The sequence below is a fragment of the Blennius ocellaris genome (genome assembly GCF_963422515.1).
Source record: "Blennius ocellaris genome assembly, chromosome: 17".
Classification (NCBI taxonomy): domain Eukaryota; kingdom Metazoa; phylum Chordata; class Actinopteri; order Blenniiformes; family Blenniidae; genus Blennius; species Blennius ocellaris.
In genome coordinates, this window is record NC_137666.1 from 24281314 (window position 1) to 24306860 (window position 25547).

The 25547-nt window shown below is 48.8% G+C and overlaps 1 protein-coding gene across 1 annotated transcript; it reads left to right on the forward strand.

Annotated features, from left to right (window-relative positions):
• tulp4b (TUB like protein 4b) lies at positions 1-25407 on the forward strand. Its single transcript, XM_080513490.1, has 15 exons — positions 1-139; positions 1700-1969; positions 4008-4136; positions 4462-4623; positions 4693-4873; positions 5223-5330; positions 5610-5776; positions 13757-13981; positions 14062-14296; positions 16228-16351; positions 16425-16569; positions 16672-16765; positions 17585-17728; positions 18220-21716; positions 23162-25407. Exons 1-15 carry the CDS (start codon positions 122-124, stop codon positions 23276-23278), a joined length of 5616 nt encoding a protein of 1871 aa, XP_080369616.1. The 5' UTR covers positions 1-121; the 3' UTR covers positions 23279-25407.
• The last annotated feature ends 140 nt before the right edge of the window (positions 25408-25547 follow it).

Here is a 25547-nt window from a genome sequence, read left to right on the forward strand (position 1 = left end):
CGAGGAACACCGAACTGCTGGAATACCGAACCGCCGAACCGCCGAACCGAGCAGTTTGACTCTTCAGTGCATCATCTGAATGGAAATATGGAAAACTTCAATGGAGGACATTTGACTCAACATGTCCAGGAACTATGAGGTATTTTCACCCTCCTCCACCAAACAACCCCCCCACCCCCCCACCCCTCACCCCTCCACCACCATCACACCAAACAACCCCCCCCACCCCCTCCACCACCATCACACCAAACAACCCCCCCCACCCCCTCCACCACCACCACCCTCCATCGGAGGGTTGGTGTTCAGGTGGAGGGGTGGTGTTCAGAAGGAGGGGTGGTGTTCAGGTCGAGGGGTGGTGTTCAGGTGGAGGGTTGGTGTTCAGAAGGAGGGGTGGTGTTCAGATGGAGGGGTGGTGTTCAGGTGGAGGGGTGGTGTTCAGAAGGAGGGGTGGTGTTCAGGTGGAGGGTTGGTGTTCAGGTGGAGGGGTGGTGTTCAGATGGAGGGGTGGTGTTCAGGTGGAGGGGTTGTTCAGATGGAGGGGTGGTGATCAGGTGGAGGGGGTGTTCAGATGGAGGGGTGGTGTTCAGGTGGAGGGGTGGTGTTCAGAGGGTTGGTGTTCAGAGGGTTGGTGTTGAGGTGGAGGGCTGGTGTTCAGGTGGAGGGTTGGTGTTCAGGTGGAGGGCTGGTGTTCAGGTGGAGGGGTGGTGTTCAGGTGGAGGGGTGGTGTTCAGAAGGAGGGGTGGTGTTCAGGTGGAGGGTTGGTGTTCAGGTGGAGGGGTGGTGTTCAGGTGGAGGGTTGGTGTTCAGAAGGAGGGGTGGTGTTCAGGTGGAGGGGGTGTTCAGATGGAAGGGTGGTGTTCAGGTGGAGGGGTGGTGTTCAGAGGGTTGGTGTTCAGAGGGTTGGTGTTGAGGTGGAGGGCTGGTGTTCAGAGGGGTGGTGTTCAGAGAGGTGGTGTTGAGTTGGTGTGTGGACGTGGGTAGAGGCTATTTTAAAAGGAGCCTCTTTCCTTCCAGAACAACATGAAACCAGCTGAAAGCTCCCTGAAGTTCATACCTGGAAGACAGATGGTCCTCCGAGTTAGAGTCCATCCCCCGTCCCCTGTCCCCCCCAGTCCCCCAGTCCCCCCGTCCCCCCGTCCCCCCCGTCTCATTGTAGCTGCAGTGAATGTGAGTGGATGAAGGACAGGCTGTGGTGGTGATGTAACGAGGTGCTGGAGCTGCTCCACGCGGAATAATAGAACTCCAGGACACTGAGCAGCAGCCGCTCAACATTCACTCTTTCACTCTTTCACTCATTCACCATGTTGACATCTGACCTGCTGAACAACGTTCCTCTAACCACCAACCAGCTCAGTGATTCGTCTGGTGTAACCTGATTGGTCGATACAGTCCAATTTCGTCTCTCATAACGTGTGTCTCTGTCCCACGTCCAGCCTGGTCACTCATAACGTGTCTCTCCTGCCCCATGTCCAGCCTGGTCACTCCTGACCTGTGTCTCCCGTCCCACCGTCCAGCCTGGTCCCTCATAACGTGTCTCTCCTGTCCCACCGTCCAGCCTGGTCCCTCATAAGCTGTGTCTCCTGTCCCACTCATAACGTGTGTCCCCGTCCCATGTCCAGCCTGGTCACTCATAACCTGTGTCTCCTGTCCCATGTCCAGCCTGGTCACTCATAACCTGTGTCTCCTGTCCCATGTCCAGCCTGGTCACTCAGTAGGGATGCTGGCCGCCGTGGAACACGGTCCCATCCTCTGCAGCGACTCCAACATCCTCTGCCTCTCGTGGAAAGGCCGCGTCCCCAAGAGCGAGAAGGACAAGCCGGTGTGCCGGCGCCGCTACTACGAGGAGGGCTGGCTAGCCACGGGCAACGGGCGAGGAGTCGTCGGGGTGACGTTCACGTCCAGCCACTGCAGGAGGGACAGAAGCACACCTCAGAGGATCAACTTCAACCTGAGAGGACACAACAGCGAGGTCGGTCTTCACCGCCATTCTACTTTGACAGTTACAGGAAAGCAAAGAGAGAAACAACCAATGCAGTGGTTTTGTTCCTTCAAATATCAGGATGCGGCAGGTCACTAGCCAAGCTAGCCATAGCATCAATCTAGAAATACCTCTTTGTCCCACAAGGTGGTGCAGTGACTCAGTCTGCCGTTCTACCTGGACACAGGAAGCAGCACCAAGATTTATCATGACAGGGAAATCTCTTTCAATTAGCCCACCAAAAATGACACTCCTGCCCCCTAATGGACAAGAGTGGCACTTTCTACACCTCGATGACTGTACCTTTAAAGTACTATTTACTGTTAACACTCTTCGTAATTCAAATACGCTCTAAGCTCTTGGTTCATTTGATGGTTGCAGAGATCTGGTTGGTAGTTGCAGGGACCTGGTTGGTAGTTGCAGGGATCTTGTTGGTCATTGCAGGGATCTGGTTGGTAGTTGCAGAGATCTGGTTGGTAGTTGCAGGGATCTGGTTGGTAGTTGCAGTGATATGTAGGTAGTTGCAGGGATATGGTTGGTAGTTGCAGGGATCTGGTTGGTAGTTGCAAGGATCTGGTTGGGAGTTGCATGGATATGGTAGGTAGTTGCAAGGATATGGTTGGTAGTTGCAGAGATCTGGTTGGTAGTTGCAAGGATCTGGTTGATAGTTGCAGGGATCTGGTTGGTAGTTGCAGGGATATTGTAGGTAGTTGCAGGGATCTGGTTGGTAGTTGCAGAGATCTGGTCGGTAGTTGCAGGGATCTGGTTGGTTGTTGCAGGGATCTGGTTGGTTGTTGCAGGGATCTGATTGGTAGTTGCAGAGATATGGTTGGTAGTTGCAGGGATCTGGTTGGTAGTTGCAGGGATCTTGTTGGTCATTGCAGGGATCTGGTTGGTAGTTGCAGAGATCTGGTCGGTAGTTGCAGGGATCTGGTTGGTTGTTGCAGGGATCTGGTTGGTAGTTGCAGGGATCTTGTTGGTCATTGCAGGGATCTGGTTGGTAGTTGCAGGGATCTTGTTGGTCATTGCAGGGATCTGGTTGGTAGTTGCAGAGATCTGGTTGGTAGTTGCAGGGATCTGGTTGGTAGTTGCAGGGATATGGTAGGTAGTTGCAGGGATCTGGTTGGTAGTTGCAGAGATCTGGTTGGTAGTTGCAGGGATCTGGTTGGTAGTTGCAGGGATATGGTAGGTAGTTGCAGGGATCTGGTTGATAGTTGCAGACATCTGGTTGGTAGTTGCAAGGATCTGGTCGGGAGTTGCAGGGATATGGTTGGTAATTGCAAGGATCTGGTTGGTAGTTGCAAGGATCTGGTTGGTAGTTGCAAGGATCTGGTTGGGAGTTGCAGGGATATGGTTGGTAATTGCAAGGATCTGGTTGGTAGTTGCAAGGATCTGGTTGGTAGTTGCAAGGATCTGGTTGGTAGTTGCAAGGATCTGGTTGGTAGTTGCAAGGATCTGGTAGGTAGTTGCAGGGATCTGGTTGGTAGTTGCAGGGATCTGGTAGGTAGTTGCAGGGATATGGTTGGTAGTTCAGGGATATGGTTGGTAGTTGCAGAGATCTGGTTGGTAGTTGCAGGGATATGATTGGTAGTTGCAGGGATATGGTTGGTAGTTGCCGGGATCTGGTCGGTAGTTGTAGGGATCTGGTTGGTAGTTGCAGAGATCTGGTCGGTAGTTGTAGCGATCTGGTTGGTAGTTGCAGGGATATGGTAGGTAGTTGTAGCGATCTGGTTGGTAGTTGCCGGGATCTGGTTGGTAGTTGCCGGGATCTGGTTGGTAGTTGCCGGGATCTGGTTGGTAGTTGAAGGGGGGAAACTTGCAGACTTTGCTTGTTTGACAAGGGCCTTTGAGAAAAGTCAGAAATGTTTTGTTTCATTTGTTTGTTTTCATTTCTATCAACATTGGGTGTCGCAGCAGAAGCTGAAACCCGATTGGATCCTGAGCTGATCTTCTTGTGTGTGTGTGTGTGTGTGTGTGTGTGTGTGTGTGTGTGTGTGTGTGTGTGTGTGTGTGTGTGTGTGCTCTGCAGGTCGTCCTGGTGCGCTGGAATGAGCCGTTTCAGAAGCTGGCCACCTGCGACATGGAGGGAGGGATCTTCGTGTGGATCCAGTATGAAGGGCGCTGGTCTGTGGAGCTGGTGAACGACAGAGGAGCCCAGGTCACGTTCACACCTTCATCTCACTGCACGTCCTCAGGGACACAACACATTCAGCTGCTGTAGAATGGAACTGACAACAGAACGAAATGATCTCAGATTGTTAAATGCAGATAAAGAAAGTATAGAAAAACAATCTACATTCCTGAAGTTGAGCTCCATCCACCTCCTCCGCTGGTGGATGAGAGGATGAGGGAGCCGACAGCAGTTCACTTACATCTGGAATGTCATTAAAGAGGAACTAGAATCCCAAGTGATGAGAAGCCAAAGGCATCAAGTCCAACGGTGAGGGTTTGTGAGGTGAGGCGTGTCTCTGTCTGTCCTGCAGGTGAGTGACTTCACCTGGTCACATGACGGGACTCAAGCGCTCATCGCGTACCGGGACGGCTTCGTGCTGGTGGGTTCGGTCAGCGGCCAGAGACACTGGTCCTCCGAGATCAACCTGGAGAGTCAGATCACCTGCGGGATCTGGACTCCTGACGACCAGCAGGTACGGGCCAGCGGACAAACTCTCTCCGTCATGTGACGCCGAGCGCCGACCCTGCGCTGCCCCCCACAGGTCCTGTTCGGGACAGCAGACGGCCAGGTGATCGTGATGGACTGCCACGGCCGGATGCTCGCTCATGTGCTCCTGCACGAGTCCGATGGGATCGTCAGCATGTCGTGGAACTGTCCCGACTTCCTGGTGGAGGACAGCACGGAGAGCGACACCGACTCCGATGACAACGTTCTGCCTTTAGGTACAAACCAGGGATCGGTTAACCCTCTGGTGACCCTCCATTCTGATGTCGTAGTAGAAGGTGTGCTGAGTGAGTGACCTCCTCCTCAGTGTCTCAGTTTTGGACTCGCTGAGTGTTTGTGGCAGTGCCGATCAAAGAGCGTGACCTTCTTTTGAAGGTCATATGGTAAAAGTCCAGGAGACAGCACAAGCAGCGTCTGTACTTCCTGTCTGAGTCACCACAGACGGTGGAGTTGCTGCTCTGAGAACAAACAGCAGGAAGACAGTCGGACCATAACATTATGTAATATCATGTTAGTCACATGAGTCGTGTGCAGAACTAACGGGTGAACGTTTCTCCTCCTGCTCAGCGCGGAGAGTCAAGCCTCTGTTGACCGTCACCTTCTTATCCGGAGACATCAGCTTGATGAACAACTACGACGACCTCTCACCTGCCGTCATCCGCTCAGGCCTCAAAGGTTCCACTGTGTGTGTGTGTGTGTGTGTGTGTGTGTGTGTGTGTGTGTGTGTGTGTGTGTGTGTGTGTGTGTGTGTGTGTGTGTGTGTGTGTGTGTGTGTGTGTGTGTGTGTGTGTGTGGCTGAACCATGACTACACGATTGTGGTGGTACTTGTGGTTTGTGTGTGTGACGGTTATGAACACATGACCTGGCGGTCCAGGCTCCAAGGGTTCTGGTTCTGGACCGCCGGGTCTCGTAAAGAGAAGAAGAAGATGGTAGTTGAGTGAATGTTTCCACAGACGTGGAGGCTCAGTGGTGCTCGCAGGGCGACCTGCTGGCCGTGGCCGGAATGGAGCGACACGGCCTCCCCGCCGACGCCGCCTGCGCCTCCATGACGAGGAACGCCCTGGTGAAGTTCTACAATGTTCAGGGGGAACACATCTACACCCTGGAGACGCCGGCACAGGTCAGTGCTCTGGACCCACTCTTACCTGGATTAACATACCTTGACATCTCTGTTACCTGGATTAACATAGCTTGATATCTCTGTTACCTGGATTAACAAAGGTTCCAGCAGAACTTCCTCACTGCTCTTCTTCTACTTTACATTTTCCCTCCACTGGTTTGGAGGCGGAGTTTCCTACGTGTGTTTCCTGTTGGAATATTAATTTGTCGCCGTGACGACAGGAGGAGTTCTGGTTCCATCGATTCATGTTCCTGCAGTTGTGTCAGCAGGAGCATTATTATTAAGCCCGTTGTTCCAGGTCAACCATCATATAAGAATGGGCAGGTCATTTTCCAAGAGATCTGATTGGTCAGGAGGCGGAGCTGTGAACTCTTATCTAGAACATAACCTGCTCTAACCAGCAGGCTGAACATTCAGAGTAAGTTACCACAGTGAGTTATCTCGGTAAGAAGTAGCCAAGTGACGCAGTACGGAGATCCAGAGTTAATCCTTGAAGTTACCTAGATAAGAGGAAATCCAGAGTTAATCCTTGAAGTTACCTAGATAAGAGGAAATCCAGAGTTAATCCTTGAAGTTACCTGGATAAGAGGAAATCCAGAGCTAGTCCTTAAAGTTACCTAGATAAGAGGAAATCCATGGTTAATCCTGAAGTTACCTAGATAAGAGGAAATCCAGAGTTAATCCTTGAAGTTACCTAGATAAGAGGAAATCCTGAGTTAATCCTTGAAGTTACCTGGATAAGAGGAAATCCAGGGTTAATCCTGAAGTTACCTAGATAAGAGGAAATCCAGGGTTAATCCTGAAGTTACCTAGATAAGAGGAAATCCAGAGTTAATCCTTGAAGTTACCGAGATAAGAGGAAGTCCAGAGTTAATCCTTCAAGTTACCTGGATAAGAGGAAATCCAGGGTTAATCCTGAAGTTACCTAGATAAGAGGAAATCCAGGGTTAATCCTGAAGTTACCTAGATAAGAGGAAATCCAGAGTTAATCCTTGAAGTTACCGAGCTAAGAGGAAGTCCAGAGTTAATCCTTCAAGTTACCTGGATAAGAGGAAATCCAGGGTTAATCCTGAAGTTACCTGGATAAGATGAAATCCAGAATTAATCCTTGACGTTACCTAGATAAGAGGAAATCCAGAGTTAATCCTTAAAGTTACCTAGATAAGAGGAAATCCAGAGTTAATCCTTCAAGTTACCTGGATAAGAGGAAATCCAGGATTAATCCTGAAGTTACCTGGATAAGAGGAAATCCAGAGTTAATCCTTAAAATTACCTGGATAAGAGGAAATCCAGGATTAATCCTGAAGTTACCTGGATAAGAGGAAATCCAGAGTTAATCCTTAAAGTTACCTAGATAAGAGGAAATCCAGAGTTAATCCTTAAAGATACCTAGATAAGAGGAAATCCAGAGTTAATCCTTGAAGTTACCTGTATAAGAGGAAATCCAGAGTTAATCCTGAAGTTACCTGGATAGGAGGAAATCCAGAGTTAATCCTTGAAGTTACCTGGATATAAGAAAATCCAGAGTTAATCCTGAAGTTACCTGGATAAGATGAAATCCAGAGTTAATCCTTGAAGTTACCTGGATAAGAGGAAATCCAGAGTTAATCCTTAAAGTTACCTAGAAAAGAGGAAATGCAGAGTTAATCCTTGAAGTTACCTGGATATAAGAAAATCCAGAGTTAATCCTGAAGTTACCTGGATAAGATGAAATCCAGAGTTAATCCTTGAAGTTACCTGGATAAGAGGAAATCCAGAGTTAATCCTTAAAGTTACCTAGAAAAGAGGAAATGCAGAGTTAATCCTTGAAGTTACCTAGATAAGAAGAAATCCAGAGTTAATCCTTGAAGTTACCTAGACAAGAGGAAATCCAGAGTTAATCCTTGAAGTTACCTGGATAAGAGGAAATCCAGAGTTAATCCTTAAAGTTACCTAGATAAGAGGAAATCCAGAGTTAATCCTTAAAGTTACCTAGATAAGAGGAAATCCAGAGTTAATCCTTGAAGTTACCTGGATAAGAGGAAATGCAGAGTTAATCCTTGAAGTTACCTGGATAAAAGGAAATTCAGGGTTAATCCGGAAGTTACCTAGATAAGAGGAAATCCAGAGTTAATCCTTAAAGTTACCTAGATAAGAGGAAATCCAGAGTTAATCCTTGAAGTTACCTGGATAAGAGGAAATGCAGAGTTAATCCTTGAAGTTACCTGGATAAAAGGAAATTCAGGGTTAATCCAGAAGTCACCTGGATAAGAGGAGATCCAGAGTTAATCCTGAAGTTACCTGGATAAGAGGAAATCCAGAGTTAATCCTGAAGTTACCTGGATAAGAGGAAATCCAGAGTTAATCTTTGAAGTTACCTGGATAAGAGGAAGTCCAGAGTTAATCCTGAAGTTACCTGGATAAGATGAAATCCAGAGTTAATCCTTGAAGTTACCTGGATAAGATGAAATCCAGAGTTAATCCTTGAAGTTACCTGGATAAGATGAAATCCAGGGTTAATCCTGAAGTTACCTGGATAAGAGGAAATCCAGAGTTAATCCTGAAGTTACCTGGATAAGAGGAAATCCAGAGTTAATCCTTGAAGTTACCTGGGAAAGAGGAAGTCCAGAGTTAATCCTGAAGTTACCTGGATAAGAGGAAATCCAGGGTTAATCCTGAAGTTACCTAGATAAGATGAAATCCAGAGTTAATCCTTGAAGTTACCTGGATAAGATGAAATCCAGAGTTAATCCTGAAATTACCTGGATAAGAGGAAATCTAGAGTTAATCCTGAAGTTACCTTGATAAGATGAAATCCAGAGTAAATCCTTGAAGTTACCTGGATAAGAGGAAGTCCAGAGTTAATCCTGAAGTTACCTGGATAAGAGGAAATCCAGAGTTTATCCTTGAAGTTACCTGGATAAGAGGAAATCCAGAGTTAATCCTTGAAGTTACCTGGATAAGAGGAAATCCAGGGTTAATCCTTGAAGTTACCTGGATAAGAGGAAATCCAGAGTTAATCCTTGAAGTTCCCTGGATAAGAGGAAATCCAGAGTTAATCCTTGAAGTTACCTGGATAAGAGGAAATCCAGGGTTAATCCTTGAAGTTACCTGGATAAGAGGAAATCCAGGGTTAATCCTTGAAGTTACCTGGATAAGAGGAAATCCAGGGTTAATTCTTGAAGTTACCTAGATAAGAGGAAGTCCAGAGTTAATCCTGAAGTTACCTGGATAAGAAGAAATCCAGGGTTAATCCTGAAGTTACCTAGATAAGATGAAATCCAGAGTTAATCCTTCAAGTTACCTGGATAAGATGAAATCCAGAGTTAATCCTGAAATTACCTGGATAAGAGGAAATCTAGAGTTAATCCTGAAGTTACCTGGATAAGATGAAATCCAGAGTAAATCCTTGAAGTTACCTGGATAAGAGGAAGTCCAGAGTTAATCCTGAAGTTACCTGGATAAGAGGAAATCCAGAGTTAATCCTTGAAGTTCCCTGGATAAGAGGAAATCCAGAGTTAATCCTTGAAGTTACCTGGATAAGAGGAAATCCAGAGTTAATCCTTGAAGTTACCTGGATAAGAGGAAGTCCAGAGTTAATCCTGAAGTTACCTGGATAAGAGGAAATCCAGAGTTAATCCTTGAAGTTCCCTGGATAAGAGGAAATACAGGGTTAATCCTTGAAGTTACCTGGATAAGAGGAAATCCAGAGTTAATCCTGAAGTTACCTGGATAAGAGGAAGTCCAGAGTTAATCCTGAAGTTACCTGGATAAGAGGAAATCCAGAGTTAATCATTGAAGTTACCTGGATAAGAGGAAATCCAGGGTTAATCATTGAAGTTACCTGGATAAGAGGAAATCCAGAGTTTATCCTTGAAGTTACCTGGATAAGAGGAAATCCAGAGTTAATCCTTGAAGTTACCTGGATAAGAGGAAATCCAGGGTTAATCCTTGAAGTTACCTGGATAAGAGGAAATCCAGAGTTAATCCTTGAAGTTCCCTGGATAAGAGGAAATCCAGAGTTAATCCTTGAAGTTACCTGGATAAGAGGAAATCCAGGGTTAATCCTTGAAGTTACCTGGATAAGAGGAAATCCAGGGTTAATCCTTGAAGTTACCTGGATAAGAGGAAATCCAGGGTTAATCCTTGAAGTTACCTAGATAAGAGGAAGTCCAGAGTTAATCCTGAAGTTACCTGGATAAGAAGAAATCCAGGGTTAATCCTGAAGTTACCTAGATAAGATGAAATCCAGAGTTAATCCTTCAAGTTACCTGGATAAGATGAAATCCAGAGTTAATCCTGAAATTACCTGGATAAGAGGAAATCTAGAGTTAATCCTGAAGTTACCTGGATAAGATGAAATCCAGAGTAAATCCTTGAAGTTACCTGGATAAGAGGAAGTCCAGAGTTAATCCTGAAGTTACCTGGATAAGAGGAAATCCAGAGTTAATCCTTGAAGTTCCCTGGATAAGAGGAAATCCAGAGTTAATCCTTGAAGTTACCTGGATAAGAGGAAATCCAGAGTTAATCCTTGAAGTTACCTGGATAAGAGGAAGTCCAGAGTTAATCCTGAAGTTACCTGGATAAGAGGAAATCCAGAGTTAATCCTTGAAGTTCCCTGGATAAGAGGAAATACAGGATTAATCCTTGAAGTTACCTGGATAAGAGGAAATCCAGAGTTAATCATTGAAGTTACCTGGATAAGAGGAAATCCAGGGTTAATCATTGAAGTTACCTGGATAAGAGGAAATCCAGAGTTTATCCTTGAAGTTACCTGGATAAGAGGAAATCCAGAGTTAATCCTTGAAGTTACCTGGATAAGAGGAAATCCAGGGTTAATCCTTGAAGTTACCTGGATAAGAGGAAATCCAGAGTTAATCCTTGAAGTTCCCTGGATAAGAGGAAATCCAGAGTTAATCCTTGAAGTTACCTGGATAAGAGGAAATCCAGGGTTAATCCTTGAAGTTACCTGGATAAGAGGAAATCCAGAATGAATCCTTGAAGTTACCTGGATAAGAGGAAATCCAGGGTTAATCCTTGAAGTTACCTAGATAAGAGGAAGTCCAGAGTTAATCCTGAAGTTACCTGGATAAGAAGAAATCCAGGGTTAATCCTGAAGTTACCTAGATAAGATGAAATCCAGAGTTAATCCTTCAAGTTACCTGGATAAGATGAAATCCAGAGTTAATCCTGAAATTACCTGGATAAGAGGAAATCTAGAGTTAATCCTGAAGTTACCTGGATAAGATGAAATCCAGAGTAAATCCTTGAAGTTACCTGGATAAGAGGAAGTCCAGAGTTAATCCTGAAGTTACCTGGATAAGAGGAAATCCAGAGTTAATCCTTGAAGTTCCCTGGATAAGAGGAAATCCAGAGTTAATCCTTGAAGTTACCTGGATAAGAGGAAATCCAGAGTTAATCCTTGAAGTTACCTGGATAAGAGGAAGTCCAGAGTTAATCCTGAAGTTACCTGGATAAGAGGAAATCCAGAGTTAATCCTTGAAGTTCCCTGGATAAGAGGAAATACAGGGTTAATCCTTGAAGTTACCTGGATAAGAGGAAATCCAGAGTTAATCCTGAAGTTACCTGGATAAGAGGAAGTCCAGAGTTAATCCTGAAGTTACCTGGATAAGAGGAAATCCAGAGTTAATCATTGAAGTTACCTGGATAAGAGGAAATCCAGGGTTAATCATTGAAGTTACCTGGATAAGAGGAAATCCAGAGTGGTCACTGGTCATCTTCACTGCTTCGTAACGGCCCTGTTCAGTTCCCTTGTGTCTGCAGTGAATCTAATCTAACTTCATGACTTCCAGCCGTGTAAAACCCAGTGGAGGTTAGAACCAGGCTGACCAGACGCCCACGTGCCTGTAACATCTCATGATGCATCAAATCCCCCAAAATGACTGATGGAGATGTTGACTCATGATCGTCTCCTCAGAGGAACGATCCTCAGAGTGAAATCCAGACGTGAACAGGGGAACTCTGGTGGGACAGAGGAGGACGTTAACCAGAATGTCCTCCATCATGGAGGAGGTGGACAGAGGAGGACGTTAACCAGACTGTCCTCCATCATGGAGGAGGTGGACAGAGGAGGACGTTAACCAGTTGTCCTCCATCATGGAGGAGCTCAGCAGCTCCTTCAGTGTAAAACAGAACGCTACAGGAAGTCATTCATCCCAACAGCTGCTGGGATATTTAACAACTCACTGTAAATGTCCTACATTCTTCTCATGTCCCGTTACACCTGCACTGAGTACATCTCTTTACATATATACACTGTGTGTAGAGCAATCCTGGCAATTTACTCCATTTTTAGAGGACTTTTCTTTTTACTGGATAGTTTTATTTTTTATGTTTATTTTTACATATTCTTTTTTTTGTGCTCATTTTTGCTCTTGTTTAGATATTTACATATGTTTACATATTTAAATTTTAGTTCTGCACCTTTTACCTTGAGCTGTTGTAAGTTTGTGTTTCCCCCTGGGGAGGAATAAAGCTCTCTACTCTACTCTACTCTACTCTACTCTACTCTACTCTACTCTACACTCTACACTCTACACTCTACACTACTCTACTCTACTCTACTCTACTCTACTCTACTCTACTCTACTCTACTCTCTACTCTACTCTACTATACTCTACTCTACTCTACTCTACACTCTACTCTCTATTCTACTCTACTCTACTCTACTCTACTCTCTACTCTACTCTCTACTCTACTCTACTCTACTCTCTACTCTACACTCTACTCTGTACTCTACTCTCTACTCTACTCTACACTCTACTCTACTCTACTCTCTACTGTATTCTACTCTACTCTACTCTACACTCTACTCTCTACTCTCTACTCTACACTCTACTCTACTCTACTCTACTCTCTACTCTACTCTCTACTCTACTCTACTCTACACTCTACTCTACTCTACACTCTACTCTACTCTCTACTCTTCTCTACTCTACACTCTACTCTACTCTACTCTCTACTCTACTCTACACTCTACTCTACTCTACTCTACACTCTATTCTCTACTCTACTCTACTCTCTACTCTACTCTACTCTATACTCTACTCTACACTACTCTCTACTTTCTACTCTACACTCTACTCTACTCTCTACTCTACTCTACTCTCTACTCTACACTACTCTACTCTACTCTACTCTACTCTACTCTACTCTACTCTACTCTACTCTACTCTACTCTACACTCTACTCTCTACTCTACACTCTACACTCTACTCTACTCTACTCTACTCTCTACTCTACACTCTACTCTACACTCTACTCTACTCTACTCTACTCTACACTATACTCTCTACACTACTCTACTCTCTACTCTACTCTACACTCTACTCTACACTCTACTCTACTCTACTCTCTACTCTAGACTCTACTCTACTCTCTACTCTACACTCTACTCTACTCTACTCTACTCTACTCTACTCTACACTATACTCTCTACTCTACTCTCTACTCTACACTCTACTCTACTCTACTCTACTCTACTCTATACTCTCTACTCTACTCTACTCTCTACTCTACTCTACACTCTACTCTACTCTACTCTCTACTCTACACTCTACTCTACTCTACTCTACTCTACTCTACTCTACACTCTACTCTACTCTCTACTCTACTCTCTACTCTACTCTACACTCTACTCTCTACTCTCTACTCTCTACTCTACACTCTACTCTACTCTACTCTACTCTACTCTACTCTACTCTACTCTACTCTACTCTACTCTACTCTCTACTCTCTACTCTCTACTCTACACTCTACTCTACTCTCTACTCTACACTCTACTTTACTCTACTCTACTCTACTCTACTCTACACTCTACTTTACTCTACTCTACTCTACTCTACTCTACTCTACTCTACTCTCTACTCTCTACTCTCTACTCTACTCTACTCTACTCTACTCTACTCTACTCTTCTCTACTCTGCTCTCTACTCTACTCTACTCCAACTGGAAGTGAGACCCCCTGCCGTGTGTTTCAGAGGCCCATCACCACCATCTGCTGGGGGCACAGAGACTCGCGGTTGTTCCTGGCGTGCGGCCCGGCGCTGTACGTGGTGCGGGTGGAGCACCGGGTGGCCAGCCTGCAGCTGCTGTGCCAGCAGGGCATTGCCAGCGCCCTGCGGGAGGAGAAGGACGTGGGGAAGCTCAACATGCCCTCGCTGCTCTGCTCCTACGTCACCACGGCCTTCATCCCCACCATCAAGGTCTCCTGGTTGCAACCGGCTCCCGTAGACCAGGTCCCGTAAGCTCCGGCTGAACCCCCGTCTCCCGATCTGTGTCCTAGCCCCCCATCCCCGACCCCAACAACATCCGGGACTTCGTGAGCTACCCCACCGCCGGCAACGAGCGGCTGCACTGCACCATGAAGCGGGCGGAGGACAGTCCTGAAGCCGGGGGGCCCTGCTACACCCTGTACCTGGAGTACCTGGGGGGGCTGGTGCCCATCCTCAAAGGGAGGCGCATCAGCAAGCTACGGCCAGAATTCGTCATCATGGATCCAAAGACTGACGGCAAAGCAGGCGAGTCCGGACCGGACAGGTTTCACCGGGATGGTGACGGTAGAAGGTCAAAGGTCGAGAGGCTGATTCTTACTCTCCTCTGGTGCTCATGGTCTTCATGGTGGCCTGGAGACACCGTGGAGGACAGGAGCTCATCCTGTGGACTGACAGGATGGATGATGGATGATGGATGATGGATGATGGATGGATGATGGATGGATGATGGATGGATGGATGGAAAGTCAGATGAATAGTTGGATGGATGGATGGATGGATGATGGATAATGGATGGATGGAAAGTCAGATGAATAGTTGGATGGATGGATGGATAGATGGGTGGATGGATGGATGAATGGATGAATGGAAAATCAGATGAATAGTTGGATGGATGAATGGATGAATGGTTGGATGGATGATGAATGGAAAGTCAAATAGATGGTTGGATGAATGAGAGATGGAGAGATGGATGGATGAATAGATGGATGGATGGATGAATGAATGGATGGATGGATGGATGAATGGATTAGATTAGATTAGAAGCTTTATTGTACATGGTACAATGAAATTGCGGTGTAGCTACAATAGACACACAGTAGACATACAATAGAACACCGGCAGCCATTCTCACATTCAGCATCGCATTCATCTCAGCAGACACACCATGTATACAGAATAACCTAAACATTCACACACACATTCAGCTCTCACACACACCCGCTCACACACACCCAAGGACATTAGTGCAGTAGTGTAAAAAAAAAAGGTAAAAAAGAAACAACCGATAATAAGTTACATAAAATACCAAATTAGCTACCTTAGGTACCTTGGCTGAATGAGTATGTGCGGTTTGAGCACAAGGTACATGTTATTGCACAGAATATGGTTTATTGCACACAGTCTGAGGTAGGTAGTTATTAAGTGTTCAGTGCGGTGATGGCTTGAGGAAAGAAGCTGTCCCTTAGTCTGTTGGTCCTGGTCCTGATGGACCGGTACCGCCGGCCGGAGGGCAGCAGTTCGAACAGGTGGGTGTCGTCCGCTGTGATCGCCTCAGCTCTTCTGAGGTGCCGTGACATGTAGATGTCTTTTAGTGTGGGGAGGGGGCAGCCGATGATCTTCTGCGCCGTCTTCACGACCCTCTGGAGCCTCCTGCGGTCTGCCTCGGTGCAGTGGGAGAACCACACGGGGATGCAGTAGGTCAGGATGCTCTCGATGGTCGATCGGTAGAAGGTCACCAGCAGCTTCTGGCAGATGTCGTTCTTCCTGAGCACCCTCAGGAAGTGCAGCCGCTGCTGGGCCTTCTTGACGACGGCCGAGGTGTTCCCAGACCACCAGAGGTCAGCCCAGATCACGGTGCCCAGGAAAGTGAAGCTGTGGACCCTTTCCACGAGCTGGCCGTTGATGTGAAGGGGGGGTGGGTCCGACGTGCGACTCCTCCTGAAGTCCAGGACGACCTCCTTGGTCTTGGCGGTGTTCAGGATCAGGTTGTTCGTGGAGCACCAGGCGGACAGTTGCAGGACCTCGTCCCTGTACGCCGACTCGTCACCGTTGGTGATCAGTCCCACCACTGTAGTGTCGTCGGCGAACTTCACCATGGTGTTGCTGGGGTGCGCAGGTCTGCAGTCAGTTGTGTACAGGGTGTAAAGCATTGGGCTCAGCACACAGCCCTGTGGGGAACCCGTGCTCAGAATGGATGGATGGATGGATGAATGGAAAGTCAAATGGATGGTTGGATGAATGGAGGGATGGATTGCTGGATGGATGGATGAAAGTGCAGTGGAGTTTCAGAGGTGATAAAATGTGAATAATTCTCAAGAACTACGTGTGTAACAACAACAACAACAACAACAACAACAAGTCAATGTTTAAGGCGTCCAGACGAGCTGGCGGGGGTGGGGGTGGGGGTGGGGGTGTTCAGGTGTGTGACTGACCCTGTGTTTGTTGTCCCTCTGTAGAGGAGGTGTGTGTGAACCCCATGATTTCCTACACCGACAGCTGTAACTGCTCCGACTCCAGCGACATGGAGTTGAGCGACGAGTGGGTCGGGAAGAAGTCGCCCAAGTTATCTCGAGGGAACAGGTGACCAGCCGCTCTGGTTCTCCAATTCACCGCTCAGGAGACGCTACTAAACACTCATCTCTCTGTTACAAAGGTTAAACATGGACTCAAGGAAATCTCCAAAACTTTCACGGTCCAATCAGGAAGGTCAAAGGTCACCACGGCTACCAACAAAGAAGCCTCCAGTTCGGTCACCGAGTCTGACGCGTCGAGAGTTTTCTATGGACGGACTCACAGAGGTGAGGAGAGGCTGAACGGTCGCTTCTGTCACACCTGTACACTGATTGGTCGGTTGAGTGTCACATTGATGGTCCTTGTTTATGTTTGACTTTTCTCACCAGCACAACTACCTTGCACAAGTCACGTCCAACATTTGGGGGACAAAGTTCAAGATTGTCGGGTTGGCGACTTTCCTTCCTGCCAATCTTGGTGCAGGTAAGTTTCAAACAATGACCCATGACCTGCAGGTTAGACCTTGACCTGCAGGTCATGGTCTAACCTGCAGGTTAGACCTTGACCTGCAGGTTGGACCATGACCTGCAGGTTAGACCTTGACCTGCAGGTCATGGTCTAACCTGCAGGTTAGACCTTGACCTGCAGGTTGGACCATGACCTGCAGGTTAGACCTTGACCTGCAGGTCATGGTCTAACCTGCAGGTTAGACCTTGACCTGCAGGTTGGACCATGACCTGCAGGTTAGACCATGACCTGCAGGTTGGACCATGACCTGCAGGTTAGACCTTGACCTGCAGGTTAGACCTTGACCTGCAGGTTGGACCATGACCTGCAGGTTAGACCTTGACCTGCAGGTTGGACCATGACCTGCAGGTTAGACCTTGACCTGCAGGTTGGACCATGACCTGCAGGTTAGACCATGACCTGCAGGTTGGTCTATGACCTCCTGTTTGGACTAGGAGCTGGGCCTACAGAGACCTGATGTGGTCTCTTGGGGACCTGACAGGGTCCTTACAGGGACCTCAAGTGGTCTGACAGGGACCTGGATCCATGAAAGACGTACAGGCCTGAACCAGGTCACATGTGATGATATGGGCTCTGATTGGAGAGGTTTCTGATTGGCTGTTGCTCTGAACAGCTCGGGTGTGGAGGTACAACTGATGTAAGAAGATGATTCAGTAGCGACACTCTGGTGGCTCCTGGTAGCATCTTCACTACCTTCTACTTCTGCACATCAACAATCACAAGTCTCCCTTCGTTCTGTTCTTTCTGTGATCGTCATCTTTTCTTCTCTTTCAGTCATCTATAAGACCAGTTTGCTCCATTTGCAACCCAGACAGATGACCATCTACCTTCCAGAAGTGCGAAAGATTTCTCACGACTTCATGAGCCTGCCGGTGTTCAACCCCAACGTGTTCAGTGAGGACGAGGACGACCTGCCAGGTACGGAGGAAACCTCCAGGGTTGGGTCTTGAGGCTTTCAGCCTGACGCTGCAGATCGGGTCATTGGTTCTGCACTTAAAATGTGAATTTGATAGATTGCCGTCAGTAGTTCTAACCGCCGTGTCCAAACGTTGCAGCAGCTGACGGAGCTTCAACTTCACGATTACTGACCTCCACAACATGAGACGCAGTGTTTACATGACTGCGTTACCTAAAGTACTTTAGTTACTTTAAGGTTATCTGCTATTCACGGGATGCGCCACATAGGAAATTCTTTTTCTACTGGTTTTCCAACAGTACTAATCGTCCCCATACCTAGAATGATGACAGACAAGGGAAGAAAGTCTGTCCTCTCTCTCCCTGGTGTGTTTCAAATATTAAAAAGTGTGTTGCTCCAACAGCCAATCAGAAATAATTTTGAGTCCTGTAATGTATGAACATTGATGTACCACAGATGAGCCTTATGTGTTCTTTTTCTCTTCCTTATGCAGTGATGGGACCGTCGGGAGTGGCAGGAGACAATCCTCCCTGTACAGTCAACATCCCCATCGCTCCCATCCACAGCCCGGCTCAGGCCATGTCTCCCACCCAGAGCATCGGCCTGGTGCAGTCTCTCCTGGCGAACCAGAACATTCAGCTGGACGTGCTCACCAACCCCACGGCCACCGCCGCCGCAGCTGCAGCGGCGGCGGCGGCGGCGGCGGTGCCTGTCAGCGACCACAGCCAGGATCCCGTGGCGACGCCATATCCAGTGCCCACCAGGTACTCAAATCCTGGTCAGGTGATCTTCAACGGGCTGGAAATGTCTCCTCTTCTCCCCGGCACTCTGCCTCCTCCACCTCCACCGCACCATCTCCCACCGCAGCCTCACGCGCAGCGGTCGCATCCACAGCAACCTCGGCAGCAGCCGTCCAAACAGGCCCAACAGATGCAGACGCAACCGCAGCCGCAGAAGATGCATCATCATCAACAGCAGCAGCAGCAGCAGCAGCACCACCATCAGTCGCAGCAGCAGCAGCAGCAGCAACAGCAGCAACTGCAACAACAGCACCAACAACTGCACCAACAACAGCAACTGCAACAACAGCAGCTCCAACAACAACAGCAGCTCCAACAACAGCAGCAGCTGCAGCAGCAGCAGCAGCTTCAGCAGCAGCAGCAGCAGCTGCAGCAACAGCTACAGCAGCTGCACCATCAGCAGGCGCTGCACCAACAGCAGCAGCAGCAACATCAACAACACCAAGCGCAGCAACACCAACAAATGCAACAAACGCAGGTCACGAGCCAACAGCTCCAGCACCAACAACAGATTCAGCAGCAGCAGCAGCAGATGCAGCTGCAGCACGAGCAGATGCAGCAGCAGCAGCAGCAGATGCAACAGCAGCAGCAGCAAATTCGCCAGCAGATCCAGGAGATGAGGCAGCAGCAGCAGCAGCTCCAGCAGCAGCATCAGCAGATCCAGCATCAGCATCAGCAGATGCAGAGGCAGCACCAACAGATGCAGCAGCAGCTGAAGATGCAGATGTCGCTGCCTCCTCCTCCAACAGGCTACCCAGCCATCGCGCTGCAGCAGCTCCACCTGCTGCCTCAGATTCCTCCCCCCAGCAGCGAGCCAGGAATGGACCGGGGGGACCATGGACACACTCTGAAGCCCAGTCTGCCCCGGACTTTACCGCCCTCCTTCAGTGACGCAGAAGTGTCAGTGGAGCTTCAGATGCGAAAGGTGAATCCTCCACCCCCATACCCGGGGACGGTAGCGTCGGCAGTGGCGGCAGCGGCGGCGGCGGCGGCAGCGGCGGCGGCGGCAGCTTCAGCTGCTGCAACTCCTCAAACGCTGGTCACCAACTGTGACAGCCCGAGTGTCCTGGCCCCAGACCCCTGCCTCAAGAAGGATGAATTCCTGCTTCACCCCGTCACCTTGCAGTACCCCACTCCCCTGGGCTATGAGCGGATCACCACCTTCGACAGCAGTGGTAACGTGGAGGAGGTCTGTCGGCCTCGCCGGCGCCTCGTTCGGAACCAGAACGCGTACGCTGTTCATGGCATTGGCGGCTCAGCCACACTCAAAGTCACTTCCTCGGAAAATAAGAAGATTCAACTTCCGTACAGCTCGGCGACATTAAGTCGTCTGTCTGTCCCACGGTACTCCATACCAAGCGGAGACCCTCCTCCTTACCCCGATCCGGCCAATCAGGTGACTGCGACGCTTCCTCCTCCGCAGAGAATCGACACAAGTCTGATTCACGCCACTCTGCGTCGTGACAGGAGGGACGTGGGACTCAAAGTGCCACAGATGATGGAGAGCTCCAGGACCCTCCCAACAAAGGCAAAAATGAACAGTGCACTTGCACTGTCCTACCAGCAGAGGGTGCCCACGGCACTGTACACATGCACACAGTGCAGCAGCAACAGCAGCAGCACCAGTGTCAGTGTGAGCGGTGGGGGGACCACCAGCAGTGGGATTGCAGGGGGCACGGTGGTGAGGCAGGACTTTCCACCGGGGAAAGGTGCCCATCATAGTACCATCATCGTGCACTCCAAAGGGGCGTCGACTCTGGCCTCCCAGTCGTCTTACAGTCTGCTGGGTGCGGTGGACAACAGTCGGGACAGAACCGTGTACGTGAACTCTGCTTTCACCGAAGACGAGACGTTGAATCAGCAGTGTCACCTGGAGAAGTCGGTGCGTCAGCTGACCCTGGGTGATGTCAGTTTGACGGTGAAGCGCCCTCCGCCTTACCAGTGGGACACCTCCACCACGGAGGAGTTCTGGCTCACGCCTGAACAGACCATGTTGGCTCCGCCCCCTGGACCTCACAAGCCTCCTCCGATCATCATCAGTCAAGCGCAGCACTTGGACGTGACCCGGCTTCCCTTCGTGCTCACCACTAAGCCCCCCACCAGTCCCAGCACAAGCACTCTGACCTTCCCGTCAGGGTACCAGATCTCTCTGTCCCCCTTCCCTCCAAGCATGGGCCACAGTGGACCCCCCCTCCAGACTTTACAGAACCCTCCACCACAGTGTTCCCCCAGTGAGGTGGTCGGTTCTGTCCCCTTTTCTCAGCAGGACCCTAATCTGGTTTTGCCACCAGGCTATCCCCCCAGCCTAGCTAATTTAGCTTGTTGCCCCCTCCCCCCACTGTACCCTGGAGCGAGCTCCTGCGCTGGACTCCAGCTCCATCCTGTCAGCCTCCACCCCTGGAACCCCTACCCTTGCCCACCGCCCATGCAAGACCCTCCAGCCCCTCCGCTGCCCACCAAGACTCACCAGATTTTAGAGAAACCAATACTTTCCCCGCCCCCTCCCACCGCTCCACCCCCACCGCCGCCTCTCCCCCCTCCGCCCCCGCCCACTGAGCTACCGCCGTCCAAAAGTGCCACAGAAGATCTAGCAGAGTCTGCCAACAACTTTCCGGAGCCGTCGTCCCTGAACGAAAGCCCCGTCCCACAGGAGTCGGAGCGCTTCAGCAAGAAGAGCCGGAAGCGACTGGACAGCCGAGCCGAAGAGGTCAACATGACCTCCGTCTCCGAAGGCAAGTCCAGGAAGGAAGGACGGGCGCTGTCCGACTTCAACACTCTCATCTCCAGCCCGAGGCTGAGCAGCAGAGAGAAGAAGAAGCCCAAAGGGCAGAGAGAGCAACTCAACAAAACCAAGAAGATGAGCAGGACCACCAACGAGTTCCAGGACAGCTCGGAAAGTGAGCCGGAGCTGTTCATCAGCGGCGACGAGCTCATGAACCAGAACCAGAGCAGCAAGAAGAGCTGGAAGAACAAACGCAGCCTGCGCATGGCCAGCGAGCTGGAGGAGATCAAGTGTCGCAAGGCCAACGAACGAGAGGACCGCAGCCTGGGCAGCCAGGGCTTCGTCTACGTGATGGCCAACAAGCAGCCGCTCTGGAACGAAGCCACTCAAGTTTACCAGCTGGACTTCGGAGGCCGAGTCACCCAAGAGTCTGCGAAGAACTTTCAGATTGAGCTGGACGGCAGACAGGTAATCTCGCCAAGTGATCACACATAAAACCATCTCACTCGTCTTTACTGACTTCAGTATGAATGAAGGTTGAATACATTAAACAAACTACCGGTTCTTAATCATTTGTTATGTCTCTCCAGCTTTTTCTCACTTTTTTTCAGCCTGTAGAAGTGTGATTGTGGCTACGTCTGAATTGTCCCTCCTTTCTCCTTATCTATGGACTTTACCTTAACCCCTGGATGATGTCACAGGGTTAAGGAAAGGTGTTAGGAGGCTTCTTAAAGGAGTTAAGGAAAGGTGATAGGAGACTTCCTAAAGGAGTTAAGGAAAAGTGTCAGGAGGCTTCCTAAAGGAGTTAGTGAAAGGCGATCATGTTAATGTGACAGTCGGACACTTTCACTGAGTGACATCATAATAAAGCGACGGCGGTACAAGTCAGTGACGTCTGCTGTGGCAGGAAAAGAACTACAAGTTTGTGAAAATGGACGATAAAAAGCTCTTTTGGGTTTTAGAGGATTTAAAGTTGTTCCAGCAGATTATTTCTCTGCTAACTTACATGATCTGCTCCTTTTTCTGACATCATGATTTTCCCTCAACGCTCTGATGAGCAGGTCCCTTTAAATGTTGTCGCTGCAAGGAATTGTGGGGCAGCAGGAGCTGGTCTCCTTTAGTAAAGGAAGCATCAGTGCTTCCTAGGCTAAAGGAGGCTCTAAAGGAAGCATCAGTGTTTCCTAGGCTAAAGGAAGCATCAGTGTTTCCTAGGCTGAAGGAGGCTCTACAGGAAGCAACCAGCCTCCTTTTCTTTGCTTATTGAGAATTCAGACCGTCCTCATCATGGCCGCTACACAAAACACTTCCGGGGTTCAGTGAAAGTCCATAGATCAGGAGTCATGAGGGACATATAGGACGTTCCCTTTGTCTTTTTTTTGGCCTAAATAGTTTCCTTGTTTGCAAGTTATCTGCTGTTGAATGGCTCCCTGCTGTTTGTGAGCAGGATTAAGAATCAACGGCAGGTCCTGGGTGTGGTGAGCCTCATCCCACGTCTCAGGTCCTGGGTGTGGTGAGACTCGTCCCACGTCTCAGGTCCTGGGTGTGGTGAGACTCGTCCCACGTCTCAGGTCCTGGGTGTGGTGAGACTCGTCCCACGTCTCAGGTCCTGGGTGTGGTGAGACTCGTCCCACGTCTCAGGTCCTGGGTGTGGTGAGACTCGTCCCACGTCTCAGGTCCTGGGTGTGGTGAGACTCGTCCCACGTCTCAGGTCCTGGGTGTGGTGAGACTCGTCCCACGTCTCAGGACGATAACTGTCCCGGCCGTCTCGAGGTTAAAGACGCAGGCCGTCTGTTGATGTGGTTCACTGGTCTGGGGACGGCTCATTGAATCCTCCACTTTCCTTTGCTTCACTGCTGATAACAGCTGATAAATGTTCTGCGTGTGACTCATGGTTCCCGTCTGCTGTTCTGCAGGTGATGCAGTTCGGGCGGATCGACGGGAACGCCTACATTCTGGACTTCCAGTATCCGTTCTCCGCAGTGCAGGCCTTCGCCGTGGCCCTGGCCAACGTGACCCAGCGGCTGAAGTGAAGACGTCCTGTGGTGTTGGTGGTGGGAAGGGAGCAGAGCTACAGACTGTAGAGCTACAGACCGCAGAGCTACAGACTGTAGAGCTGCAGAGCTACAGACTGCAGAGCTACAGACCGTAGAGCTACAGACCGTAGAGCTGCAGACTGCAGAGCTGCAGACTGTAGAGCTACAGACTGTAGAGCTACAGACCGCAGAGCTACAGACTGTAGAGCTGCAGAGCTACAGACTGCAGAGCTACAGACCGTAGAGCTACAGACCGTAGAGCTGCAGACTGCAGAGCTGCAGACTGTAGAGCTACAGACTGTAGAACTACAGACTGTAGAGCTGCAGACTGCAGAGCTGCAGACTGTAGAGCTACAAGCTGTTCTGCAGACTGTAGAGCTACAGACTGCAGAGCTACAGACCACAGAGCTACAGACTGTAGATCTACAGACTGTAGAGCTGCAGAGCTGCAGACTGTAGAGCTACAAGCTGTAGAGCTACAGACTGCAGAGCTACAGACTGTAGAACTACAGACTGTAGAGCTGCAGAGCTACAGACTGCAGAGCTACAAGCTGTAGAGCTCCAGACTGTAGAGCTACAGACTGTAGAACTACAGACTGTAGAGCTACAGACTGCAGAGCTACAAGCTGTAGAGCTCCAGACTGTAGAGCTACAGACTGTAGAACTACAGACTGTAGAGCTGCAGACTGCAGAGCTACAGACTGCAGAGCTACAAGCTGTAGAGCTACAGACTGTAGAGCTACAGACTGCAGAGCTACAGACTGCAGAGCTACAAGCTGTAGAGCTACAGACTGTAGAGCTGCAGTTCAGGCGTCCAGCTGGGAAACAGACGCTGCAGCACTTTGAAGACTTTATAGAATTTCTCATCTTCAGCTCATATTTTGAATGGAGTGGAAACAATTTTATTTATAATGTTGTCACAACTATATTATTTATTGGAAGAAAGAAAATAAACATTTGTTTGAGAAGGAAGAAGAAGACATGGGGTTTAGTGCCAAAGACATTTAGTCAATCTTATACTGCAAATTCAGAAATATTTCATCTTCCTCCGTCGGCTTCATTTCAAACAGAAGCATCGAACCTTTCATTTGTCTGACGGAGCAGAATCATTCTGGAATCCAATACTGGACACACGTCCTGCTCCGTCTCGTTTTCCCTTCAGATCTAATCAGTTTCAAATCATTGATCGTGTATTAGTTTCCATGTGCTTCACCCTGCTGAACATGCACTAGAGGATTATATTGTGTTGGTTTACCAGAGTCTGTATATTTTCTATCCATGTGACTTCTATGAAGTGTTGCAATGTTTCCTGTTGCGTGACGAGCAGACGGCGAGTTTGACCTCTGACCTCTGTTCTTCAGACGAAACCCTGCACCCCTCTTTTATTTCTCCTTCTCACCGCGAGGCAGGAGTCCTCAGTCTCCAGAGTCATGAATCTGAGTTTAGAGAGTAAACAAGCTGATCTGTGGCTTGAAGTATTAAAAAGAAGTGGCGCTGGTCCCCTCAGTGATCTGTGTTCCTGTCGCCCCCGTTTCTTTATGTTGGGTGTTTATGGCGTTACTTGAAATCTGCATTTGAATGTGAAGTTCAGTGGTTTGCCTTTTGGAAACAGTGCTGCTTTCGATAGATAGATAGATAGATAGATAGATAGATAAATAGATAGATAGATAGATAGATAGATAGATAGATAGATAGATAGATAGATAGATAGACAGATAGATAGATAGATAGAGCTTGTGTGCAGTGATGCTTCCTATAGAACTGATGTCGTACCTGCAAATGAAACATTGTGCTGCTGTTCAGGGCCGCCAGCAGCACACGCTCCACATGTGCTCAAGACGTTCAGTCGTTCTCTTCTTCACCTTTGCTTTAAGATTGTTAATGTTGCTCTTTGAAGAAAAAAATAAATAAATAAAACCGTGAGAACATAAAGTCACATCGTATTGATAAGTGGTTGAGATTAACTATTGTAGATTTGGTGCTAATGTATAAAGAAACAGGTGATCGTGTCTGGAAAATGTCTTCATTTATTATCCGATTCTTCACAAAGGTGTTTGAGGAGAGTTCATTGCTCCATTCACTTCCTCCAGACGTCAGCTGAAGGTGTGCCAGGGATCGATACTGGTCGATACTGACCAATACTGCCGATGTGATGAAAGCAGGCTGCAGACCAGCAGCTAATAAAAGTCTCCTGCTCCAGCTGCTGCTTCTCTCTTTCTTCCTCTCAGCTCCACCTGCCGCTCCACATCACCGCCTCCTGCTTATT